This window comes from Cygnus olor, chromosome 10, assembly GCF_009769625.2.
Source record: "Cygnus olor isolate bCygOlo1 chromosome 10, bCygOlo1.pri.v2, whole genome shotgun sequence".
Taxonomy (NCBI): Eukaryota; Metazoa; Chordata; class Aves; order Anseriformes; family Anatidae; genus Cygnus; species Cygnus olor.
Window position 1 is genome coordinate 3,230,577 of NC_049178.1, and position 18,278 is coordinate 3,248,854.

Sequence of the window (18,278 nt, forward strand, 5' to 3'; positions counted from 1 at the left end):
GGCTGAATTGTGAAAAACATTTTTCAGAGCACTACAGCCCATGATACCATACACCAGAGCAAGAGTGCAAGCACAACCAGTGCCCCAGCGGGCACAGAATGGAAATGGCCCTCACCTGTGGCCATCTCCACTCAAAAGCCGATTGCTGGCAGGTGCTCAGTATCAGGAAAACCCTAACAGCTGTGACACAGGAGACAATTTGCTAGCTTCATAATGACACCCAGGCTCCCAGAGCTGAGACAAGCATGCGGAGGCAGCCTATAGAAGGACAGTGGCACCACGTACTTCCCATCACTAGGAGACTCTTGAACTTCTGTCCTGCCTCCTCTGGTGAAGTGTGTGCACAAAGGAGCTGCCTCCTTGACCAAATGCTCCTCACAGCAGAAGAATGAGAAGGAAGCTCTGCTTTTTCCCCTGCTCTCTGGAATACCTACACTTGTGCTGCTACAGGTGTTTCAAAGGGACCTTTGCACAGGAGATTCTCACACTCTGATGTTAAAACTTATTGCAATTTATTCCCTTTTACAGCTTTAGCCTCAAAGAATGATCCAAACCATAAAATCCATAAGTTTGAAATATGTTTGTCCTAAATCATTATTAAGGAATAACAGATATAAAGGAGGAGAGAAATAAAGGTAAATAAAGTTCTGTTTGTGGGATCTTAGAGCTAATCGTAGAGGCTTGGACCATTGAAGTCTACAGCTTGCTCTCCATGATGGACAGCCATACGCCTGTCTTCCACTGCGAGGACAAGAAGTAGGGCACAAGCTGAGCACTTTGATGCCTCTTCTCTATAACAGGCTCACAGAAGAAAGCTAGCACCAACTAGTCAGCACCTATAGTAATCCACATATGAATTTTTTACACACAGAGATAGGAAAATACTTCCTCCCTGGTGCAAAAAGGAAATCATTCCAAATACTAGCTATAAACATCTTTCTCACCCATCTACTGCTATTTATAGCATTTCAACCACTTGTTAAGTATATTCCAGTCAAAAGAAAACCTCATGTGTCTATCTGTAATCGACCCACTCAAGCCTCCAGGACACACACAGGTTTTCATTTCTTCTTCCTTCCAGTGGTACATTTGACCTTCCTCAGTCTCTAGAATCACTGGATCTCCCAAGAAATACTAATGACAAGTACAAAGAGGTCAGATTTCAAAGAGGTAGGGAGTAAGTAACCTGAAAAATTAAACAGAACTTGCATTGTTCAGAAAGGTCACATAAAGCCCATTTCCAATTTGGGGAACGTGCAATTACCTACCACAAGCCTTTCCTTTGCTTTGACCAGTTGCACTAAGCGTTTATACCCATATTGAATGCCTGCTGCACACAGTGCTGATGTTTTTTTTTTAAACAACACAGCATTTCTCTTATAATCGTATGCAAAGCCTTTCCTAAAACTTTCTTCACCAACTACCTGTCTAGAAAATGAAAAGTCTGTGCTACAAACTGCCAGATCTTTAATATGATTGACTATGGTTGTTTTTAGTCAGCAGAAGGTCTCCAAGTAACAAATGGCTTGTCCATTTGTTCTCTGACAAGAAAGACTGTCAAGGCTTGAATATCATTTACGCTCAATCAAATACTAATGCTGATGGAAAACTCTGGGTTTCAGTGACTCTTGATGTGCCCCACTGGGGCATGGAGAAATGTTTCACCACTTAACATGTATACTTTGTAATGAATCTGGAAGGCTCTCCTACTCGTTCTTGCAGTTGCCTCTTCATCTTGCCAGGCCTGTAGCTGTAAGATATGTATTAATTGAGATGACAAATTGCATAAATATGTTTCTCTGTTGGCACTTCCTTGCTAAAAGCTTATGAAACTGTTAAGTATGGAAAACAAAAGATAGATGGAAGAACACTTTTACAAAATTATTTTTATAGGAAAAAAAAAAAAGAGAGAGAAGCTTGATGTATGCAAACTTGTAGATATCCCATATTTTACAACTGGTGAATAGGAATGATTTTTCTCTAGTAATGGGTTTTTGTGATGTTAGATACAGAGAGATTTCTGCTTTATTATTGATAAGGGAGGCCAAATTAAAGAAGTAACTTACTGGAAGTGGTAGAAGTTGGCCTTGGAATATAATGCATACAGTACATCTTTCCTCTCAGCCTATAGGTAGCGTTCACAAGATTTTAAGCTGCCCTTCAAACAAATATTTTACAATATAATAAAAGTGTTGATCATGGCGTAAAAAGCCAGAAGAATAGATTTCTCTTTTTTTTTTTTTTTTTAAAATGTGCATGCTGCTCAAAACAAGATTGACTGTAGAAAAGAATAGATTATTAAACCGCAGTGTAGTAAACATCAATATATTGTAACTATGTTTTTCCGTTAAAACATTTTACAGAGTAAATTATAGCTGGAACAAAGGAAGCTCAGTAAATTTCAACACTGGAGCTTTTTTTCTTCTTTGGAAAAAAAGAGAAGTTCTGATGTTCATTTCTAAATTCTAACAAATAGTTTGATTATACTAAGCTTTACCACATCTGGCCTTGAGAGCTTTGGACTTCATCCAGTTTCCTGTGGAACTAGAGGAAATCCAGCTCAAAACTTAAGTTGTGCTATTTCTAAACAGCATAATACAAACTGCCAATTTAACTACCATTTTCCTCTGTGTCATTTGGTAACACAACTGAAGTCATTTTCCTGAAGAACAGAAGCAACTCCCCTTTTGTTTATTTAAAACTGCAAATAATTCCTCAGTGGTACACCCAAGATTTAAAATAAGGGACAGTAGTTGATTATTTTATTATTTCCTTGTTTTCTCTTGGAAAACATTCCTTTAAGAATTACAATACATCTAATCTACACCTATAGTAACCTAAATAGAATGGGTTTGTGTGGAGAGGAATTCAAGAACCTATAATGACAACTACTAGAAATGGCAATGCAAGCTTTTACCCTAAAGCATGATACACTCTGAAGGCTATGGTCTTGCAAAAACTTAGCACATGAACAGTCCTACTAAAGCAAGGCTCAATCATAGGCTTGTTCACTCGTGGAGTTTTCTTTTATTTATATATATTTTTAGGCAACATATTATAAAAGATGGAAAGAGGAAACAAACCTGTAATACGAGGTGAGCTAACCATCAACGTATGCACATAGCTCTTGACGCAGCTGACGCAGCATCTCAACACAGAGAAACCTCAGTGGCCAAACTAAGTTTGTGTAGTAAAGAGAAATTGCTCAAGGTTTTTCAACTTAATGGCAAGCAGCAATGCTCCCAAGTGAACAACTTTCCTCTCTAGTGCAATACCTTGCAGATGTGACTAAACCTAAAAATAATTTCTAAGAAAAGGTTCCAGCATTTAACATAATGTATGTACTGCCTTTCTAATCCCTCTTTCACTCATTGTCAAATGATGATGTGAAGAATTACATAACAAACAAAAAAAAAGAAAAAAATTAACTTAATTTACACAACCAGTAAAAAAAAAAAAGTTTAAAGCAATGATAGAAAAATAATATAAAGGCTAGATACATTAAATGCCAGTTCAACAGTATTAAGCTTTGGTAGAACAAATAAAGAGCATAGCACCAATAAATTCCAATGTCAATACATGCTTCAGTATGCATGAGCTGTGATGAAAATGTAAATTTTGGCAAGAAAAGTAGTGTATGTTCCCTGACGCCACAGTTTCATTTCAACATCTAACAAAAAGTCTTTGGGCTCTTTCACTTGTCGTTGAAGATAGACAATGCCTGTGTATGAGTTCAGCCTTCGAGTGCTGAAGTAGTTTTCTTCATTTCCTTTGTTGATAGTGAGGATTATGTTGTCTCCAGCATAGGCAGGCGATGGTCCAATACGGAAAATATGAGCTGGGACCATGATATTGGTTTGGAAGTTCAGCTGGTAGTAGGTAATGCGCACTGGGGTATTTTGGCAGTCCAGATAATTAAAGCAACTGATCCGTTCACACCTCCTAAGAGAAGCAAAATGAAAAAAAAATCAGTGTCCTTGTAATAGCAGGTAAAAATATACGTATTTCAGAGAAGTGCAAAGTCAACAAAGTCTTCATCCTGTGCTAAACAAAGAGGAGCACCAAACTTCAGCTGTGTAATTACCATTTGCTTGTTCTGCTTTTACAGTGCCCATAAAGCATTGGTAAATGATACAATTGTCAGAGTACAACAGTGGAAGACAATGATCATGGACAGGGATAGATGTGTTGGGAAGCTCCACAGCAAGAAAAGAGCCAGAGTCATGCTGCAAGCAGCACAGAGCTTGTCTGTGATTCATCATTGACAGCACAAGCTTGGGACAGTGCTCCAAGAAAACCAAAACAAGGGAATGGAAAGCAAGCTCCTCAAGAAAAGCTTCTAATTCTATAAGGCAGGAAAAGTATGTTTTAAGTCATAAAGCAACTGTGATTTCCTACGGTGAATACAGCTTTGCACTTTTGAAGAAAGGAGATTCTCTCCATGCTCCTCCATATTTCTGTCTCTCTTGCAATTCAGTATTATTTCCCCCTTCTGAAACTCAAGATTAATTTTCAACTTTCCTCTGGCTTTCCAAAGTGCTGGCAGCCATTGAGACAGGGAGATTTTTGGGGCCCCGAGACCTCTCAGTGGTTTAGGAACTGGGTGCTACTAGGTACAATGTTTCTGGAACCTGTCAAGCTGCTTATCCTGCTCCCCTTCAATATTTCAACCATCCCTGAGGAAATGCAATTTGAATATTAAACAGGGAACCCTAAAACCACTACAAGAGTGGTGCACTGCGCAGCCTAGCAGTTACTGCAATAATATAAGCAACAGGGATTATTTTTTTAAACTTAAATGTAAACAGAGTCCTTTTAGAGCTGTGGCAAGCATGGGAAAGCATGACTGAAACTCTGGTGACTGCCATTACAGCAGCTGGAGAGCAAAGAGAGGCCCTAGGATTTGGAAGAAGAGGGAAAAATGGACAGAAACTCTGTATTTGGAAAGTCTTGTCGCTCCAGGTACCAAAGCAACTTGCTACAGCTCTAAGCATGTACAACCACCCCCAAGGTAAAGCACTACGTAACAGTCCACAGCCAGGGGACACGGCTGCTCACTTTGCTGTACCCCAGTACTTACATGTCAGACACTTTTCTGTAGTTGGAAGGGCACTCGAAGGACAGGCAGCGGAAGCTGCCCTGGATGTTATAGCAAGACTCTGCAGCTGAACAGTTATGGGTTCCTATTGCACATTCATCGATATCTAACAAGAAGAAATCCAAGGGAAAAGATAGGGTAAGTAATCACAACTTGTGGGCTGCAATATATCTTCTGTGGAAAAAAATTTCCTTCCTTGACATTATCAGTTAATAGAAGCTGACAGTACCATTCAGTGTTGTATGCAATAAACAAGGGAGTCCACTCTTCTTTGTGAGCAGCGTGTGATCCTTTCCATGCTTTGGGACAGAGCTTCCCTTGCGTGGCAGAGGCTGTGGCCAGCTGTAGCCACCCATGGCATAGCCAGGGCTGGCCTTCTGCCACAGGGGAGGTTTGTTTCTTTACATGTGCTTTGCAAATGTTTTCACACTCCTTACAACCTAGCTATTCTCATTCCAGACACTTCTGATGCAACACAGGGCTTAACTTTCAGTGGAGAATAAGCATCAGAAGGATAAAAGTTCTTAAAACCCAAGATCCTCCTGTCTTGCAGCTTCCCTCTGCAATAAAACAAAACATTGAAGGTTCAAAACAAACACGAACATCTAGACAGAACTGTCGAACTGTCTGCGTTGTTATTTTCTCTCTTGCTCCTGATGTGTCAGAGATCTGTCATTAGGAATATTATAAGCTAGGCTGAAAGGGAACAGAATAATAACCAGATAGAGGCAGTCTGAGACAGAGGAAACCTAAACTCCTCAGACCACCCCGCAGCTGCTGTCCACCCCGCAGCTGCTGTGTAAGATTTCCTCAGCAGTTCCAACAGAAGATAGTTTTTAAACAGTTTCCTGAAAGTGATGGGCCAATTTTTCCAGCTTCACAGGTCAGTGGTAGTCCCTGAACCACAGTTCCTTGCCTAGGGCTATGTCTTGCAAGGTGTTTCTAAACAACGCTCGTATGTGCACGTGCGGTAAGTCAGTAGCTGGGAAAGCAGCTAAGTGGTCTCACAGGGCAGAGCTCTGCACGGACCTGTGCACGCTGCAGGCACTGTGTGTGAGCACCGAAGACAGTCCTTGATGAAAGGGCACTGCTATAAACCCCTCACACACTGCCTAGCGTATGTGTGACTGTAATGGATCCTCCTTCATGGAGGAGGTTGTAAAACGCCCGCACACCCCGCTCAAACAAACATTCCCCAGATTACCCAGCCTGCAGGAGGGGACACCCCTCCCCAAAGGGATCCCATATAACGGACCGGGGAGGGACACCCTACGTCTGCCTACACGTTTGTCATTCACGGCTTATTGTTAGGCTAAGTTATAAGTGATAAGTTATCCCTCAGGAATAAACAAATGCCATCAGAACATAACTGACTGGTGTTAAAAGCAAACTGGAATTTCTCACTGACTTTTTGAGAGTTGATAAAGCCAGGCTATGTCAGCAGAAGGATTTATCCACGCATGGAGATTGCTCTGGATTGAAGCAGGGGGCAAACAAACCAAAGTAACTACTGCTGTACAGCTACATAATCCAGGAGACCTAAGCTCCACCAGCCTGACTATTACGAAATTTGGGAACTTAAGAACAAAATGTTAGAACAAGAGTCACATTAAAAAATATATATATAGAAGTATGTCCCCATTATAAGTCAAGTTGCAGAAGGCAACAAAGAATATTTAAAGCTCAAAGACACTTAATGGCCTGGAGCATAAGTGTGGTTACCTAAATAACACATATGCACAAGCCCAAGCCATGGACCTTAAAATGCTGAAAACCAGATGCAATAACAAGAATCCAGCTTGAGCAGAAAACATTGGCAAAGACCTCACAGTCACATTGTGTACTCCCAAATGTCTAGACTATGCACGGAGGCTTTAAAATGAAATAAATGCTAACAGACAAACCACGTGAACTGTGTAGGACTCCGCAGTTCTGCCAGTTGTCACAGAAGAGACAGACTCTTTGGAGGAAAGCTATAACTTCCCTCTGCCTCCATTCCCCTGGGATGAGAACTGATCTCATACACTGCACTGACTGGTTTAAGAGTCTTGCAAAGAAAAGTATACAATAGGAAGTAAGAGAGAATCAAAGTAAATTAAATCCCCTGCTGGTTCTCAGAAGTGCCCCTAGGTGAAAAGAAAATTTCTTCCATATTGCAGTCATTGTCATGAAAACACTCACTTCACCAGTTTGGCTCTGCTGCAAAATACTATACACAGTTTCTCCAAAAAGATCCATATGTTGAGATTGTTATATGAGATTCAGCTCATTCATCTGAAAAAGGGGTCCAAAGAACATACCACCCATAACTCCTCAGAACCAGTCAGATGATGAGCAACTGAGGCCAAATCTTCACCTGGTGGAAACCAGTATAATCTTCTTGAGTTTAGTCCAGCTGACATCAGCTCAGACTGTTTCTCTGAGCATGTGTTCAGAAGACCTCAGTGCATAAGCCTGCCTAAACCTGTAACTACACGCTTGTAGAGCTCACAAGTCTGCACTACATGTTCATTTGTGGAAAAAAAAAAAAAAAAAAAAAAAAGAGGGGGGCCACATACCCAAGGGGTTACTTCCAAGGCCTGACGAAATGCCAGCTTACCCAGCCATCCACAGAGCTGCTACACATCTGCTAAGTTCTGCAAGTAAGCCGACTTCACCCTCTAAGGAGGGTGCATGTACCAGATGGTTTAGGATCTTTGAAAAGTTTTTGCAAGCATTACCATACAACTCTCTTAGAAGGGCTGGTCTATACCATAGGAGCCATTTGCACAAAGGGTGAGCATGCAGTGAAGATTTCACATGACAGACAATGCAAGTGCAATCCCTAGGTCCACGTGGCAAACATTTTTCTTTCACCTCTAGCACTTGGAGCACCCTGGGTACCTCCAGCTCAGGAGAGCTGTGCTGGCAGATTAATGCAGTGACTCACACTGTTAACTCTGGAAGACATCCTCGTCTCAAATCTCAGTGCTGGCAGAGATGGCAACTAACCTGCCAGCACTCAAAATTAACAGTTAAAAAAATGCAGGAAAGTTATAGCTGCAGGTTTTCTAAAGGTGACTTTTACATAAGGATTTAAATGCACGTGGGTACATCTGGAGCTGGATTCTGAAGTCATACTCAAAAACATATTAAAAAAAAAAAGCCTGGAAAGATTCTCATTGTCATTTAGTTTAATTCTCTGCTCCAAAGGCAGGATCAAGTATGCTTATGCCATTCATGATTTACACAGTGCAAATTCACTGCAGTTACCACTAAGAAGAGAATTTAAGCATAGGAGAATAGGAGATACCTAACCAAAAGTTACATGAAGGGTTCCTGAAAAACTAAGAGCAGGAAATGCCTGGTAGTTAGTGTAACCGACTGCAGGAATGCATATAGAGTACATAAAGGTAATCAGATCTTCAATCATCATTACACAGTCAGTGCATCCTCTGGAAATGGGGGATTTTTACTTCAAAACCAGACAGCTGCATACCAGATGAAAACCACGAGGCACCCAGAATACGTTTCTATAATCCTGGAGAAAAGGGGTGTGTGGGAAGAGGATACATGTCATTTACACTAACATCTATGAATACCAACATATTTAAGCCTCTGTGGCAGACTTCTGAATGTTCCAATCCCCATTACAGCTCCTGCATTCTCTTTCCTAGTTTTCTGGGGCAGGAAATTGCAACTTTTAATGAAGCCACAGATTTGAACATCTGGCACCTCTAAATAAACAGATCTGATGAGCCAAGGTGTACATACAGCCTGTGCAAGCAATTAGATGCCCCTGTTTGGATGATGAAGGGAGCTCCCTTAGGAACGCACTTAAACAATCAGCTCACATCTATAGTCGCCTCACTACTTTTTTCTAACACGGGAAAAAAAAAAAGACATTGTAGATACCAATATCTGTCAATTTTGTCAAATACTGGCTTTTTAACAATGACTAATATCCAAAATGGAGACGATTGAGTAATCGTAATGTCTTAGATCATTCCAAGGATTAAACCTTCATGACATAATGCTTTCAGTTCATCAAGCTCCTCATTACCTCGACAGGTTCTTCCATTTGCTGCCATGGTATATCCCTGCTCAGGACAAGCACACTGATAACTACCAGGAACATTCACACAGCGGAAAGTACAAAGAATGCCTGCACTCTGCGTGCACTCATCGATATCTGGAAAACAAACAAACAACAACAACAAAAAACACCACAATTACAAACATATGGAAAAAAGAAAAAAAAGAAAATCAGTCATCTCAAAAGTGAGGCTGTAGAACACCAGGAAGTTCTTCTATGGCAAATGTATAAAATAAACTTAAACATTTATAAAATATTCTTAAAGAATGCAACCATGAAGGTTTGATATTGGTCTAGGACAGCTGATTGTGCTTTCTGAAATGTTGAACATGAGTGCTTCATGGACTCATGGAACAGCACAGTAAGTCTTGGCACATCTGGGTTTGAAAATCTCATTGCAGTACCTCTGAAATTCTTCCTCTAGGATCGCTAGGGGAGCTGCCTTGTGCTTGGAGGAACATGGGTTTCTTCACCATTTCTTGAACAGAGACTCTCCAAAGTATGTGTCAGTATTGGTAACTTTAAGAGGAAAAGGTAAAACCCTTCCTGCCTCCATTCTGATCACTCTGCAACCCACCACCAGCAGAAGTCAGAGCAAGACAACCTCGACTGAATTTAAGTTTTAGCCAGTGCAGTATAAATAAATATCTCTTCCCTCCTAACTTTTTCAGTCATTAGCTGTAGCCCCATGAATCAGTAGTGTCGCTGGTTGTATGGTCACACAGACACCTTCCAGACCCAAGTAGGCATGAAAATGAACTGAATTTTCCAATAGCTAGAGTTCTCTTTTGCTTTCTCTGCAGCGGGGTGTAACTCACAATCATCCTCAGGCATCACCTGTGCAGCACCAGATGCTGTGGAAATTTGGACAGCACTTAAAGAGTGTGCACATACTTAACTTGGCCTGACAAAGCAGCAGCCTTACCTTTACAAGAATGACCATCTTCTGCTAGCTGGAAACCTTGCCTGCAGTAACACTGGTAGGAACCATAAACATTGGCACACTCCTGGCTGCAGGGACTTGCATCGCATTCATTCACATCTGTATCCAAAAACAAAGGTACAGAAATTGCTGCAACAGTTCAGAACAGAATCTTTCACTATTTCTTGCCCCTAAGATCAGCTATTAGATCTTTCTGGACGTTGTGGATAAGGATGGATTAATTTGTCACCCAAAGATGTGTCTACTCCCTAGGCAGGATACCAAGAAGCATGAGGATGTGTATTCCACCTAAATTTCATTTCTATATATGCCAATGTAAACATATATATGCATACAAACATTTGTTTCAGACTTTATATGTTACAGTTAATTAAAAATCTGTAACCATTGCCTAAAAAATCATGGAAAACTTGAGAAAATTCCATTCAATTCAAATCTACTTTTTCTTTCAAGTTTTGTCACTAATAAGATTCATTTTTATTAAAATTTGAATGAAAAGTCTCCTATTTCAACTTTATTATATTCTCTTCTTCTCTCATCTGGAAGGAAAGGAAAAAGTACATGAGCGAAAGGAAGAAAGAGGAGAAGCAAAGACGAAATAATGGAAGCTTTGTTCTAGCTGAAATATTTTAAATGAGATCCAAAAGCTCCTAGAGCATTTTTGGTTGTTTAAATCACAACAAAAGTGACTGCAGAACAAAATATGTGCCACTATAATATTTTGATTGCTGCACACTCTATATATTTTAAAAACAATAATTTACATCAGCTTCAAAATTTTGATAAAAGAAAATAAAAAAGAAGACTAAGAGAGATTTTCATTGCAGCGAGAGCTGATTAATTTGTAAACATTGTAAACGTCCAAACCACATATATTGGAAGGCTTCTCATAAGACATGCTCTTTAACTCCAGGAGAGTATCTCAGCACACATTAAAACCACAATGCCCTCTGCTCTTTATACTTCAGTACTTTCCAAAGTCCAATTACCTAAACAAACCATCTGACATAACTTCTAAATGGTGACTGTGCTGGGGAAGGCACAGCTGCTCAAAAGCAGAGGTTGAATATTAACAGCCAATCACTTAGCTGTTTTATTGAGAAAACATGGGAGCTCAAGAGACTACTGCTATAAATAAGTTGACAGTAAAAAGAAGACAGGGAGAAGGAAAAGGTGCCCAGAATGCATCTTTGTGTCTTAACCTTGTAATAATGCACTGACACTTAATCAGCTGTGTGGACCCAGCAGCTTTGCCCACCACTGGGGGCACACACACTGCTTGCGTGGGAGCAATGGGGAAGCCTTTCAGGTGCATTGCTGACTGGGTGAGTACAAGGCACTAGGATTTGACAACTCTTATCTGACAGTCTGAATGTTTAATTCAGCACCTACAAATTTCAGCATGCATACATCATGGGCTTACTGTATTTGTATTTCACCTCAACTTCTCTAGAGTTCCTTAATTTACAGTGCAAATACTTCTTCATGGAAAACATCTCGTACCTTCACAGTGCTTCCCATCATAAGACAGGCGGAAACCAGAAGAACAAGTGCAATGGTAGGACCCAGGGGTGTTTTCACACGTGTGCTGACACAGGCGTCCAGGGTAATTCCAGCACTCATTTATATCTGCCAGGATAACAAGCGAATCACCTCATAAACAAAAGCATCAAAGGAGATGCAGGAGGGTATTTTTAAGAAGTGTCAGAGATTGATTTGCAGAGCATGAAATGCTGCAACCTCAGGTTTTATGCTGTCTGCCTTTGAGCTCTAATTGGTGTATAGTAGTGATAAAATACAAAATGCTGTATCATGGTCTCTTATGAATAAAGTTGTGAAGACTTCAGAAAGATAAATTTCCACAGCAGGAGAAGCGTAACCTATAGGAAAATATTTTGCAGTTGACTTTAATCGATAACCTGCAGCCAAACTAAACCCAAGGACACTTGGTCCATACTCATAGCACAGAGTGGCAGAGCTCTAAGAGGCTGGTCGACTGAACGATGGCTTTTCGGAGGTGATTCCATTATCTTCTGAGACACTGCATCGTAGAACTAATAACTGCACACTACAATAGTGCTAAATACTGCCTTGAGGTCCAAGGCTCAATCAATCAGTCGTTTCATCTGATCTTGTGCCTTACATACCAATGCAGGTTCTGCTGAATGCATCATACTGATAGCCCATCTTGCAGTCACAGCGATAAGCCCCAGGAAGATTATGACAAATCTGTCCTTCACCGCAACGGTGTACACCAGTTTGACATTCATCCACATCTGCAGAACCAGAGGGAGCAACTAGTTTAAATACTGTTTAAAAATAAATAAATAAATAAACAACTCACTAACAGGAACAGAAACTGTTAGGGTCATCCATTGGACAGAGCAGATAGAATATCAGTTTTTCTCACTCTGCTATTCTGAGTCAGCTTTACATATCTCTGAGTTAAACTTCTGAAAAGCAATAAATTATTTTAAAGTGAAAATGACAACTTGAAATGCAATAGAGCTTTCCAACATATTCTGCATTTCAATGTAAACACATTTTGATTCTGATCAAACCATGACATTTAAACACCCTATTCTGATGTTCTTCCTTTGTGTGAGTCACTGCAAGCCTTTTAAAGCAAAACAAGAACTAGCCAGAAATTCTGCTCATCCCTTGAACTAAAGCAATTGCTATTTTCATCTCCAGCTGCCCTTTCAATGCTGCTTCTGCTGTCTACCTTTTGCTCTTTCCACTGTTGATCTTTTTTCTTTTCTCAATCAACTGACATTTTTATATTCCTCATGGTCTCCCATCTGAAATCCAATACCAACAAATTCATTGCTCTTCCACTCACATGCACCACCTCCAACCTCATTTTACAAATCCTTTCAATACAGGCTTTCAATACAGGCTGATTTACAGGACTTGCAACATGACTAAATAGCTCATCAGTATTTAACAAATCCCTGTTACCATCTGTGACAAGCATCAAATAATCTGATTAACCCGCAGAAACTTGTATTTCTTCGAGCACTAAGTGCTGCCATTTCCTAAGCCACCAGATCCTGCTTCCTTCCTATTATCGACATCTTCAACTACTTTGACAACCCAAGCCCCTGTTCATGTCCAATTAATTAGGATGGCAGTCTAAAGCTGGGGGGTTCTCCTTTCAGCAGTGCTTTCAGTCGCTGCCCTATTTGAAGCCATAAATTCAAACTCTATTTCATTTCAAAGGGTTCCTGGGTGGCTCCACATCAAGCAACAGCCTTGGAGAATGCTCAGGAAAGCGGTCACTTGCTGAGTAAAAGGCAGAGAAATGGAAGCAAGTTACTTATCACAGACACTTGGATTTGGAGAATTGAGGACTATCAACCCTGGTGAGAGGTGCAGACAAATATTTTCTTCCATACTTTGGCAGAGATTCCTCCCAATGCAGTCCCTGCTGGCACTGGGGTTAGTGATGGCAGGGATGCCACTCGCCCAGCAAGGGATTCCTGACAGGCTCACAGATTTCTGCTGACACACTGTCGTCTCATTTTCTTCTAAGAGCAAAGGTAGCATCGAACTAATGAAGTTTTAAAATGCCGATACACATCTGTAAATTGTCTTATTTGCAATCAATTCATACGTGCAACCATTTCATGAGTTTGTCCAAAATTATATATTCCATTGCTTTCAGCCTTTGATTAGTTCTTAGATATTATCTCATCAGGATTACACTAAATTTCATGAAAGTTACAGTATTTTTCAGTTAAATGTAAGAGGTAGTTTTTCAGCAACTATACAAGTTTAGCTATACTGAAGAAGCACGTCACAGAATCACAGAATTCATTTCTCTTCAAAATGTTCGTTCTTTCTGATTCAGTATATGAGTTACTAAAAAACTACCTCAAACTGACTCAAGAATCTAACCACTGTAATGCCTTGAAGAAAAGAGTTTTTAGCATAGAGAGGGGAAGGTAGGACTGCATCTTTTTCTTTTTCTTCTCCATGCTCTCCACCTACTCAAAGAAAGTCACACCAACAAATGCCAAAAGACGCAGACTTCACACAGAGCACACACAGCAGAGATCACCAATCAACATTAAGCATTAGCTTTCCCAAACTCAAACAGTGTCATTATACTGGCTCCTTAAAAGCATTGTCCATCATATAAATTCAAGACAGTAACTGCATTGCATTGAGTTACCTAATCATGCCTTAAACATATCAATGCTGTATGAATAATGGCAGTCTCCTCCTCTGTCACATATATACAGACAGTCACTCTCATCGTGAGACCAACTGATAAAGAAAGCTGGTTCATTCTGTAAATAACCAGTTCAAAATTTAGGAAGATAATTTGCTCCAGTCATTAGCAGGGCTTAAAAGCAAAGGTTGTTGGCACTGCAGCCAGGACTTCTGAGCTGCTGAGCTGCTCAGTGATGGCTCCTGACTTGTGGGGGGTGAAAAAAAAAAAAAAAAAAAAAAAAAGGCAGCACTTATGGAGATGCTGGAATGGTGGTAACCCTAAAAACACTTCAGGCTCACCAGGCTTGGCGGCACAAATTTACCTTGTCCTTTGATTTTGCTGAAACAGGCCTGATCAAAGTCAGCTGAAGAAATGTCTCTATACAACAGCTGAGATGGACAGGTCTTTTGGACCTTCCTTTTGTAACAGCCAGAATATTTCAGGCTGCTATATAATAAGACAGCAAATGAGACTGCACTACTTTGTCCTAAGTTTAGGAAACAACCCCCTGGAACTATATTAGGAAGGTTTCTCAATTTCTTCAGCTACATGCAAACTGTCCCTGTCTTCTGCTGCTTCCAAATCTTCCCCACTTTCTCACTGGCAAAGGACAGCCTGGAGAGCCCTGGGAGAAAAATCATGATGGACAGCAAAGACCGAAATGCAGAAAGTGGAAGCTTTTTTGACTGGAGTCTTCTGTCTACACCACTAGTTTTGTCTGCAGGTCAATAGTTGTGATCAAATTAATAGACAGCCTCAAACATGGCTTCCTCCACCATCACAAAAGCATATTTGTTTATTTCTACCCTTCCTTTTATTCAATGGGAACTTAAGCAGAAATCTTTAGGATATCATCACTAGCAGAAGTGCTGATTTGCCATGTCTTTATTTTTCCAGCTCTCACTTTATGATTTCCTACCCCATGTAACACAGGACAAAGGGAATTCAAAAATACATAGCCAGCCTTACCAAGGATCAAGCTTTCAGTTCCCTTGTGCCTAGTGGGCTCGTTCATGGAACAAATGTTAATAAGACATGAAATCTGCTATTCTGAGTCAGTAACTCCATATATACATTGGAACAAATACAAACCAGTATTGAGACGCATACCAGCCTATGTGACTATTTCAAGATTCTTTTCACAAAGAAAATGAGAATTTATCCTAAATGTGCACAACTGGATGTGAAAGGGAAACACCATTTATAGTGCAACAAAGAACATCTATTTATTGCTACCCCTGCGAGTCCACAAATTGTTTCCAATTTGCTGCCTCCCACAGATTCAGATCATATTGCTTACAGTGAGATACTGTACAAAACAGCAAAGGATCATGATTTTGACTGACAGCATGAGATTAAAAAGTAGCTAAATTACATTCACTCCAGAAGGGAAGTCAGTAAATCCCATATGCAGTCAAAAGCAATGTCACCCAGAGTACCCACAGGAACTCCTTGCAGCAGTGAACCATCCTGGAGTGCAAACAAATCATTGAACTGCTTGGACAGCAAATTCCCATTCCTCAACTAAATTTACGAAGCTGGAGGTAACTCAAAACAGTTATTTTAGAACCGAAATGTACTTTTTCCTCTAGGAAGGCACCCTAAAAGAGACTGAAGCCTGAGCTTACCGATGCATCGTGTTCCCTCCTCATTGGAATGGTAGCCTCTGCTGCACGTCAGCGTGTTCCTTTGGCAGGTGTAAGATCCAACGGTATTGATGCAGTTGAATCCTGGTTTACACGGCTCAGGGAGAGATGTGCATTCATTAATATCTAGTGAAAAGAAATGAATTAGAATAGTGAGAGAAGCTATTTAACCTTTCTGGTCTGTTTTCAGCTCTCACTTCTTTTTCTTCATTTTAATTTATCATTTTCCAAAGATAAAAGCTGATGAAGGTCTGCTATGGTACCAGTTTCAAATTCATTACACACATCTTTAAAAGAGCAGCAACGTTTAAAATTAAGTTCACAGCAGGATTTAAGGAAAATTACATGTGATCAATGCAATTCTAGCCTTGGACAGTCTAAAAGAAACAGGTGTTGGCCAGTACTGCTGCACATATTACAAACATATTGCTGGTCACACTTACCAACACAGTTTCCCTCAGGGTCTTGTAAAAATCCATCCATGCAACGTTGCTTTGACTCACAGTAAAACGATCCCTCTGTATTCTGACAAACGAAGTTCACTTTACAACTGTGAGTTCCTCTCTCACATTCGTCAATATCTGTTAATCACATCAAAACACCAACTTGTGACTAGTTAAACTGTCATTGCCAATAGTCATACTGACTAACTAGAGCTGCTTCTCTCAGAAACAAAGCGTCACTTAAATGAGAACCCAAAATTGCTTTTAGGAAATCTGAGGTTTGGGTGTGTTTGCTCTTGAACGCCCACTTCAGCACAGGCTTCAGAACATGGCAGGTTGTCCTGCCACAAGTCTGAGCCCTACTGCTGTGCTCACAGCATCTCCTGCAACCACAGATCCTGAAACATCTGCGGTTTTAAAATCCTAAAGGCACAAATTGAAACAAGGAATAAGGGTGCACAAAATGTATACTAGACTGTTTCAAAAGCAAAATACTCTCTTGTACCTTATGTACCACAAGAATTCTAGGTATAAACTGGCCTACTCTGAAGTCGATAATAAAAGGGAACCTCACTTGAGCGGGGCCGGGATTTCACTTTGTGCATAGGCATACATGTATACCTATATGTACTTAAGTACACAGAACAAACACTATCCAACTCTGAAAAGTATTTTGGAAAAACAAAAAAAGAATGCAAGGTAGCAGTATTAATAACAAATTTCACTTTTCTTCCTTGCACTGCAGCCAGAACTCAAGACAGCTTTCTCATTTTTGTTTTGAATATGAACTTCTATAATTATGGTCACCAACATAAGTTGGTGACACTAGAAAGTGTACTTTCTAGGTACACTGAAAACACTTCCTTTTTTAAGGAAAAGGCTTCAAACTCATAAAGCTTCAAAGTTATAAATTTAGTTTCAGACTTATAAATCTACACGCAACTGATCTGTGCTGAGTAGCTGCACAGATCAGCTGCTATTGAGGCATTGCTTCAATTTCCCAATTGAAGAAGCCCCACCTAAGATCAGACGTCAGCTATGAACATGTCCAACGGTATCATGAACATTTAGTCTTGTATGTCATTAATTCTAAGGCCACTTGAAAAAAAATAATGGTAAATTTTATAATCTAGCTTAACTCTAAGATTAGAAAGCCATTCAGATTGTTAATAAATGTTAGAAATGCCAGAATCAAACAGAAGACAACTTTCACAGACAGCCTCTTTAAGTAATCCAAGGTTTACTCATGACAGCTCTATGGAAAGCAAGATTTCAGATTATTTCTATTTTATAACCTTATGCTACATGTCAAGAGCTCTTCCTTGGGCATCTCTTACTCCAGCTGTCAGGAAGCTCTTTTTAGTATAAGATTTAGCAGCAAATACCTCTGGCTTTTGCCCTGAAAGGCAGGGCATGCATCTCTTGCGTGCACACATGCTGCAGAGCAGCTTCTGCTAAGCTGTCACTGCTGGGGCTCACTTCTCTATCAGAGCCCTACACAGACCAAGAAGTGGGAGGTGACGAATAGCTTCTTAACCCCGTGACCATTCCAAATGTAAATAAATGCAGACAGACATCCTAAACACAGGAAAGACCGGACTGAGTCAGCCCCCTGATCCATGCAGGCTGTGTTTCAGTCTCCAGCAGCACACAGGATCAGCCCCTTCAGAGGGAAGCAGAGCTGCCCAGGCGAGCATAACAGGAATTCCTCCATCAGCGAGATCTTACCCTACCCCCTTAAAAACAGGGCAAATCCTAATTCACAAGGTTTCATATATTTTCTAAATTATTTATAGTTATTTTTGGGAATTATTTCAAATAAATGAATGTACTGAAGGGGCTTATGAAGCCAAA

General features: G+C 40.3%; 1 protein-coding gene across 1 annotated transcript in view; it reads right to left on the bottom strand.

The window, feature by feature from the left end:
* Positions 1-3,007: 3,007 nt before the first annotated feature.
* The window catches only part of FBLN2 (fibulin 2), a 104,668-nt gene continuing 89,397 nt past the window's right edge, over positions 3,008-18,278 (bottom strand). Inside the window, 8 exon segments of the mRNA XM_040568429.1 lie at positions 3,008-3,942; positions 5,081-5,204; positions 9,141-9,269; positions 10,099-10,215; positions 11,620-11,745; positions 12,264-12,392; positions 15,964-16,107; positions 16,425-16,562. Of these exon segments, the coding sequence (XP_040424363.1) occupies positions 3,585-3,942; positions 5,081-5,204; positions 9,141-9,269; positions 10,099-10,215; positions 11,620-11,745; positions 12,264-12,392; positions 15,964-16,107; positions 16,425-16,562 (1,265 nt within the window). The 3' untranslated portion in view covers positions 3,008-3,584.